The 9,022-nt window shown below is 48.2% G+C and overlaps 1 protein-coding gene across 1 annotated transcript; it reads left to right on the forward strand.

Moving 5' to 3' along the window:
- TALDO1 (transaldolase 1) lies at positions 1–6,582 on the forward strand. Its single transcript, XM_063397696.1, has 8 exons — positions 1–196; positions 2,271–2,394; positions 2,802–2,909; positions 3,468–3,599; positions 4,032–4,207; positions 4,348–4,545; positions 5,673–5,818; positions 6,334–6,582. The coding sequence occupies exons 1-8, from the start codon at positions 100–102 to the stop codon at positions 6,364–6,366; spliced, it is 1,014 nt and encodes a 337-aa protein (XP_063253766.1). The 5' UTR covers positions 1–99; the 3' UTR covers positions 6,367–6,582.
- Positions 6,583–9,022: the final 2,440 nt, after the last annotated feature.

Consider the following 9,022-nt stretch of genomic DNA (forward strand, 5'->3'; position numbering starts at 1 on the left):
GGGCCGCGGGAGCGCGCGGGCCGCGGGTGCGCGCGCAGGCCGGTCCCCTCCGGGCACGCACCGTCCCTTATAGGCGCGCGAGCCCCCGCAGCCGCGGACATGTCGGTGTCCCCCGTGAAGCGGCAGAAGATGGAGTCGGCGCTGGACCAGCTCAAGCACCACACCACGGTGGTGGCCGACACCGGGGATTTCAACGGTGAGAGGCGGCGCGAGGGGATCTTGTCACGGCATCTTCTCCTTAGCCCCCTCTGCCGCCCCCCTTCACGGAGAGTGGGCGCGCCCGGCCGGCGGGGCGCGCGCTGAGGGGAGCGAACCACCCCGCGGCCGGAGGGGGGCGGGGGGGGGGAAGGCGCTCGGTGGCGGCGCCTCGGTCCCCATCCCGGGGCAGATCCCGCCCAGCCGGGACATTCTCCTGACCCTCCCGTGATTTGCTCCCAGTGTGCCCTCGAGTGTGCCCTGAGCACCACGCTCAGCTCTGCGTGCTGGCAGGGAGAAGTGCCAGACGCAAGGCAGGCTGTGCTGTGCTAATGAATTCGGGTTTCCTTCCAGGGACCTGTCTAGATCTGGGACTTGTTTGGGGTTTTTTCCAAACTCAAGGCAAGGCAACCCAGTCCAGTGTTGCTGCCTGTGTCAGGGAGTGGAACTGGACAATCTTTAAGGTCTCTTCCAACGTAATCATTACAGGATTCTGTAAAAATAATGCCAGAGTGCTTTTGTTTCCCTTATCTCCCGAGAATGAGCCAGCACACTCCTTTCTGAGACAGGAAGGTGGCCTTCGATTAAAATGCCGCTTGTTCCAAGCTGTCACTGCCTGGCCCAGCACGGACACGGAGCCTGCTCGGTCCATCAGAGCCAAGAATTCTCTCCCTGGGTGTCTCTGGGTTGTGTAGAGCAGCTCTTGAATCCTGTCCTGTCCTCACCCAGGCCCGCAGTAATCCCTCCAGTGCTTGCCTAATCCTATTGGTGTAACAGTGCACACTCCTTAAGGGCCGCTGTCAAATGTCTTAAGAGTACTAAACTTAAGGTGAAGAGAGCACAGGGGTGGCAGCAGCTCAGACACAGGAAAGAAACAAACCTCCAGGATGGCCAAGGGGGTGTTTCTGTGCAAGCAGCAGTAAGAATTGTAGAACACCCCTCAGGGATCATGGAGTCCAGCTCCTGGCCCTGCTCAGGACATCCCCAAGTTGTTCTCTAGGCTGCTCTTATCACCTCGGGGTTATTCTTAGAGTCCTAACAAGGCAAAAGCCTTACCTGGCTTGCTCCTGGCAGGCTAAACACTGGTGGAGGTGAAGGTGGTTGTTGCTGCTGCTGGTTCCCAGTAGTTTTTGTAGAAGGTGTCAGTACAGAATGGAGTTTCATTGGTGTGCTGCTGTGCTTTCAGCAGTACCCACGTGAATTGAAGTTCTGAAAGGCCTGTTTGTATGGAGTGGACCTCTCTCCAAGATCCTGATCATTGCCTGGGGGGATCTATGGAAAAACAAGGCTTATTTTTAGTACAGTTACACTCTCTCACTTGGGGTTTCACCCCTCTGCAGAAATGCTGAGGAGAAGGGGCTGGTAATACAGATTTCGGGGGGTTTTTTGACATTTTAACTGCATTGTTGAAACTACTGAGTGGCCTGCAGAGGCTCTGCCCTGTTTGCCCTGGTGCCAGGCTGTGATTACAGCCGGACAATGTGTGCCACAGCCTGCTGGAGCAAAACCTGGCATCGCCTGGAACAGGCGTAGTCCAGGGCTTAGGGTAGGACCAAGGGTCAAGTGTCTTCCTGGTAGGACAAGGAAATGAGAAGAGCAGATACTGAGAAACTGCAACTGTTTGGAAGAAGTTCAAAAAGCAGTGGGAAAAGGTGCTGGAGCCTCACAGATGAATTCACCTGTCCTGGCCACATAAGTTGGACACAAAAACCCGAATTTCTGAGTGCCTGAAGGGAAGGCCCCCTGTTCTCTATTCCCCTCAGTGATTCGCGGAGCTCAGCTACGCTGGTTGGGATGAAGTTTGGAAATTAGTATTACTTCTCTCCATCCATCTTTTCTACAGGTTTATACTTTTGGACAATTTCTGTAGTTTATAAACTTTAAAGTTTGTTGTATCTTGTGACTGCAGCCCGGTTGTTCTGTACTCTGGCACAAAGCAGCCTTCAGGCAGTGTTTAAACACCACTGATGTGCTCTGTCATTAACAAGTGTTTACATTCTCACCTAGTTGAGCAAAATCCTTCTGATTTCTCGGGCTGGCTGGCTCTTTCAAACAGGCTGGTTTTCTTTCCTTAGCCATAGATGAGTACAAGCCCCTGGATGCCACCACAAACCCCTCCCTGATCCTTGCTGCGGCTCAGATGCCGGCATACCAGAAGCTGGTGGATGATGCTGTTGCCTACGGGAAGAAGCTTGGTGGGTAGGTAAAGAGGGGTTTCATCTCAGCAGACCTATATTTAAAATGCCTTATTTATATACAAGCAACGTACTGGGGTTTCCCCCTCATGTACTTGTGGGTTTGTCTCCTGCCCCAAAAGGCCTCAACACTTTGAGAAAAATTCCTTATGCCCATTCCAAATGTGCTTTTAAGAAGTGCATCCCCATTTGGCAGATCACACCTGTCCTTCCTTGCTCAGGAAAACACCAGCACTACAACAGAAAAGAGTGTCCAAAGGCTAATCCTACTGGCAGCACTGAAGTGGCTCATTTGAACTCTGGAATTTAACGTTAAACGGGCTGTGAAATTTGATCTTCAAAGCCACAGCAAAGCGTAAACTCACCTTTTTTTTTATCCCCATAAATGCTTTTGCTTTTTGTGGTTTTCAGGTCAGAAGAGGAGCAGATCAAAAATGCTTCTGACAAACTTTTTGTATTGTTTGGAGCTGAAATCCTGAAGAGGATACCTGGCCGTGTGTCCACAGAAGTAGATGCAAGGTTGGCCCTTTTCCCTCTGGGTAACCCTGGATATTTGTAAATGCAAAAAGTGACCTGATGTGAGTTGGAGAAAGATTTTTTTTTTTTGGCCCAGAAGACCAGCAGGACTTATAGTATTAATATTTAAGATTGTGACTTTCCCATAGTTAGACTAGAATTCTGTTACAAAAACAGCACTGACCTTGGATTTTCATAATCTTCCTGTTGCTGCTTAAGCAAGGGAAACCTCACACTTCCAGTCAGAGTTTTGCTCGTTCTCTTCTATGTGATAATAGCTGCTCAATTGAGCAAGAGATCTGTTTGAACAGGTTTTTTCAAGACTTGCACAGGACTTGGCTGTTAACTTGCTCAGTGCCAATTTTTGTTGATGCTCAGCTTCTGAATTCATTGTGAGAAACTTCCTTCTCAAAGGGCTGACAGTCCAGGAGGGATCTGAGAACACAAACTTGCTGTTGGCACGTAAATGCTGATAAAACAGCATTTTTTGGCCCTGGGGGGAGAAAATTTTAAAAACAAACAAACAAATCAGTTTTAAACATTGCTGCTCTTGCCTCAAAGGTTGTCCTTTGATAAGGAAGGAATGATTCAAAGGGCCAGGCGCCTCATCGACCTCTATAAGGAAGTAGGAATTGGTAAAGATCGGATTCTCATCAAGCTCTCTTCAACGTGGGAAGGAATCCAGGCTGGCAGGTAAGGCTGTGTGTGCCTGGTGTGCTGATTCATGGCAGGCTCCTGCCTGTCCACAGGCACTGACACCGCATTCTGCACTTGAATAAACAGCAGTGCTGAATGCACGGCATGAGGAAGTCTGTCATGAGCACGGAAGGAGCTCTGCCACAGCTTGCTGTTGAAATAGGGAAAATTTCTTCATACAAGGGCCAGGCCACAGTTTCCTGAAATACCCTGCTAAGCTGGCTGCATTTGGCTAGAGGAACAGCATTAATACAGCAGAGTTTGGCAGCACAAAACATTTGCTGTCAGCTGACAACTTTAAAGCTCAGCAAGTACGCCCCATTTCTAAATTAACTGAAGGAGTTCAGCAGTTTGAACTTAGCAGCTCCTTCCTGAATATGAATTCCATAGGTGAGCAAAGTGCTGTTCTAAGCCAACCTGTGTCTGCAGGGTTCTGGAGGCCGAGTATGGGATCCACTGCAACATGACCTTGCTGTTCTCCTTCGCTCAGGCTGTTGCCTGTGCTGAAGCTGGAGTTACTCTGATTTCCCCGTTCGTGGGACGGATCCTGGACTGGTACGTTGCAAATGGAGACAAGAAAACCTATGAGCCTTCGGAGGATCCAGGTGAGCACAGCTTTAACACTGCTGAGAAAACAACAGCTGCCCATTCAAACAGTTTACTTGTAAAAATCCTCTTATGGCAAAATGCCAGGTTTGAACATGTTCTAAATAATCATAATAAAGTTGTTGGTTTCTGCTTGTAGGAGTGAAGAGCGTCACTAAGATCTATAACTACTACAAAAAGTTTGGCTACAAAACCATCGTGATGGGCGCCTCGTTCCGCAACACGGGCCAGATCAAAGCACTCACGGGCTGTGACTATCTCACCATTTCACCCAAGCTCCTGGCAGAGCTCAGCAAAGAGCACATCAAGTTGACTCCCACACTCAGTGTCAAAGAGGGTGAGTCCACTCCTGGGGAGCTTTTTCTGTCTTCCTTTCTTCTGCAATGTTGAGAGTCCCGGGTTCCAGTCAGTGGTGAGGCACTTGAGGCCATCCTGCTTTAGGGATACATCCAATTTCCTAGAGGAAACATTGTAGCCTCAGAAGGAGATACTGTAGCCTCACTACAATATTACTGCTACAACTGCTGACACTGAGCTCTAATTGCATTAGAGTGGGTTTGGAGTGTGCTTCCATACTCTGCACCTCTTCCCGTGGGACAAGGAGAGAAAAGGAAAGTTAATCTGCACGTGCTCAGGATTAAATTTTACTGAACAGTGACAAAAATGCCAAACTTGGTTTCATCTTAATCTCTAGACATGCCAAGAGGTGTTTTCCCTCCAGAACTTAGAAACAAATCACAAACACGACTGATTTTGATCTGGTGACACTGTCCACGATGGAATCCTTGTTCCCATTACACTACTTCATGCCCAGGTTGGCACGAAGCAATTGGAGAATCTGGGATAGTGGAAGGTCTCCCTGCTTGTGGCTGGGGAGTGGAACTGAACGGGCTTTAAGGTTCCTTTCCACCCAAATTATTCCAGGATTCTGTAATCCTCTCCCTTTTCTGCAGCCTCATTAAAATGCTGGTTTACATCTCAGAAAGCAGCTCTGAGCACAGCTGTAACCATGGGTTGCTGCCCACAGGCTGCTGCTGGCCTGGGAGCCTGCTATCAAGTGAGCTTTTGTTAGTTCTTGCCAAATAATCAAAGCCCTGATTGTTCAGAGTATTTGCTCAGAATGTCTCACTGCTGCAGGGCGTTTGCACAATTCCTTGGAAAAGGCCTGGAAGTGCTGTGCCATTCAGCAGCAGGTACAAGATAATGACACACACAAACACTGTTAAGATAAACTGGTTTATTAGGGTACCTTTTCCTGTTTCCTCTTTGTTCTCCTCCAGCCAGATCAGGAGCACTTTCAGTCTCACATCCCAGATTGTGTTCCTGCAGCAAAGTCATAGTGAAAGTATTTAAAAACTTTCCAACATCTATAAATGGTCAGAACTCAAGACAAATTTCAGGAAGTGTGAATTTGATAAGAATCTGATCACCTGGTCTGTTTGTTTTTCTACTTCTCCTGCACAGCTCAGGCGTGTGATCTGGAGAAGATCCACCTGGATGAGAAGGCATTCCGCTGGCACCACAACGAAGACCAAATGGCCGTGGAAAAGCTCTCCGACGGGATCAGGAGATTTGCTGCAGATGCAGTTAAGCTGGAGAGGATGTTAAAGGTAGATAAATCACGCTGCTGCCGTGTACTGCAGCCAGCCTGGTGTGGCTGAGGATTAAACAAGTCTGCTCAGGTCTTTGGACAGGTTAAGTAGGACAGGCCACCTGGATTCAGTGAACCTGGTAAGCCTCACTGCACGCCAAGGAAGATTTCGTGCCAGGGGTGGGCCACACCTGCAGTTTGAGGCCGCAGGCCTGGCAGCTCATCAGGATAACTGTCAAAGTGAGCAGTCCCTTCATCTGACTCTGAGCTGTCAGCAGCAGTACAGGACACAAATAATCTGCGGGCAGTGAGCTGGAAATGAATCATGTTTGTACTTGGAGGTACTAAGAAAGAGCAGATCTGCTGTCGAAGTTTTATGTCAGATTGTGGAGAGGCTTTGACATGAGATTAATCAAATTATGTTTATTGGGGAAGAAATACTCAGCATACCTGATCTAGGCACTTGGTGACTGGCAACTCCTTGCAGTATTCCCAAACTTTTCCTCAGCCGTGCTTTGTTTTTTCTTTTTCTAGGAGCGAATGTTCAGCACTGAAAATGGAAAATGAAAAAAGAAAAAATAATAATCAGCATTTCCCTGAGTGCTTCAAGCTGAGGTGGATCACCTGAAGTTCAGTGGATGTACAAATGTCTTACCTGTACAAGTATCATGCTATGTATGCATAGATTTCTGTATCATGCTTTTTTTTTATCAATTTGCAAAGGGACAAATGTAATTTCAAATTTTTGTGGCACTTTTGTCAGTACATGCAAATTGAAACCGACTTGCCTTATAATGTGGTCATTTCACTGCTGCAGGAGACACCTGACAGGATTTTAATTTTCAAATTCCTAATTTGAAATTGCTAATTAAGTCTCCAGTCCTAACACATTCAAGAAAACAGCCTTTAATTTCAGGTTGTTTTAAAGAGCAAACAGAGGTTTCACAAGCCTCTCTTGGTATAAAACCCACAAATGCTCTGTGAGATATATACATGTCAAAATATATATGTGTATCTTACTAGTTTATATAGATCCTGTTCTATGAAGAGCAGACAAGAACAAATTGTAGGACAAGAAAGAAATGGCCTCAAGTTGTGCCAGGAAGGGTTCAGATTGGATATTAGGGAATATTTCTTCACTGAAAGCTGTCCAAGCTGGCACAGCTGCCCAGGCCAGCAGCTGAATCCCCATCCCTGGAGAGATTTAAAAGGCAGGTGGATGTGGCACCTGAGGACAGGGGTAGTGGTGGCCCTGGCAGTGCTGGGGGAATGGCTGGACCTGATGGTTTTAGCGGTTCCTTCCAACCTCAGTGATTCATTCCATGGTTCTAAGAGATCCCTGCTGATACGTGGATGCAATTTGGTGTTTCCTGACAAAGCTGCCTGAACTTGAAACAAAGGGAGAACAGGCAGCAGTGTGGCTCCAGCGCTGACAGACACGAGCTCTGTCCAGAGCAAGGCACCCACTGATCCCTCAACCCCGTGTGACACAGCAGCTCTGCTGTCAGCATATCCAGAACAACCTGGGAGCTGCTGTTCCAGCCACAGGGACAGCCAGGGACAGCCAGCTGCTGCTGCACTGCCAGCCTGCCCTGGGAACAGTGCCGGTCTACCAGAGGGGGGTGAAGCCCCCAGGGGATTCATCCAGAGCCTCTGTCCTACAGCTCTGGTGAGAGGGGAAGCAGACCAGGCAGAAAGCAGGCTGCCCAAAGAGAGGTGACCTTTCTTCCTGTCCAAGTCAAGCCAGCACTGAAAGTCTGACCCTGCCCCTCCCTACAGCCATCGGACCCTTCACTGCACACCCCTTCTCAATTTAAACCATTTTGCATTTTTCACTCTCACTAAACTGAGAATTCCAACAGAGATTCCTGGAATAGTTTGGGTTGGAAGGGGACCTTGAAGACCATCTCATTCCACCCCCTTGTCGTGAGCAGGTTGCTGTGCTCTAACACCACACACTGCACCCACTGGGGCAGGATGGGGATTTGGGCACACAGAATTTGGGGCCTTGCCCCTATCATACTGGCTGGTCAGAGGCTTGGAGCCTCTGGAATGTCCCCTTTTCCCCCTGAGTGAGGCAAGAGCCCTCACATGCATGGAATCTATCCCCTCACATAGCTGAGACACAACTGGGTCAGTAACATCATGGAGCTCAAATGAAACTTTGCAGAAGGTGCTCGAGAGAGAATGAAATAGTGCAGTGAAAGGGGATAAAGAGGTAGGAAAAGGTGCCTGAGTATCAGTTAAGCCTTACTCCACTTACCAACAGACACCTGAGGGGACGAGAGGAGAACGAGTTACGCTTAAAATGTTCAGTCACGGGGTCCCTTCCCTGCTGTGGTGGCAGCTGGTGTTTCCTCCTCAGCGCTGAGGTTCTTTCTGTGCAGCACAGATGGATGTTGTGAGGTGCCTGACACCCGTGGCTAAGCCACAAAGCCCACATCCTTTCTGAAATGGTGAAAAAAAACCCAATCACCACATAAACCTCCACCCTGTACAGCTCTTTAGTCAGTCACACGAAGCGTGTTTACTCCTTAACTCTTCCTCAACTTCCCCTCTCTTCAGCAGATGGAGGCATCTCTCCCAGGAGCTTACAAACTCCTTCTGGGATTTCTCCATTCGTCCTCAGATTAGGAAATCAGGAGATGTCTCTTGTCTCCCAGAAGTCTGTGGCTCTCACAGTCACAAGGACAGGACTCAGGAATTAGGGCCAGATACAACGTGCATGTTTGGAGAAATCCCAAATAATCAATAAATAAACTTTTAAGCATTGATTTAAAAAGGACAGAACCTTTCCCAACCTTTCCTTGTGGTGGCTGCTCTTTGATTCCAGCATCCAGCTCTGTGCAAACACACAAAGCTTGGAGGGAGGCTGGAAAAGCTTTTCCTTCCTCCTTGCATCCCATCCCACACTGTGCTAAGGGAGAGACACTGCTGCTCCCAGCACCTCCTCCATTCTTGAAACAGGGTACAGGAGAGCAGAGCTGTTGGAAGAACAGACACAGTAAGTACATCCATTTATATTCATCTTCCCAACATGGAATTTCATTTAAAATTAGTCCTTAGATTCACTGGTTATGTCTATCCAATACAGCCATCACAGGCCAGTATGGATGGCACCAAACCCAGACAGTTCCATTTGAAATTTTAAAGTAAATCAGGACCAAAGAGTCACTTCCATCTCTTCTGGCTCTTGTTCAAATGCACACAAGAAGAATAAAGC

This window comes from Prinia subflava, chromosome 5 (assembly GCF_021018805.1).
Source record: "Prinia subflava isolate CZ2003 ecotype Zambia chromosome 5, Cam_Psub_1.2, whole genome shotgun sequence".
Lineage (NCBI taxonomy): Eukaryota > Metazoa > Chordata > Aves > Passeriformes > Cisticolidae > Prinia > Prinia subflava.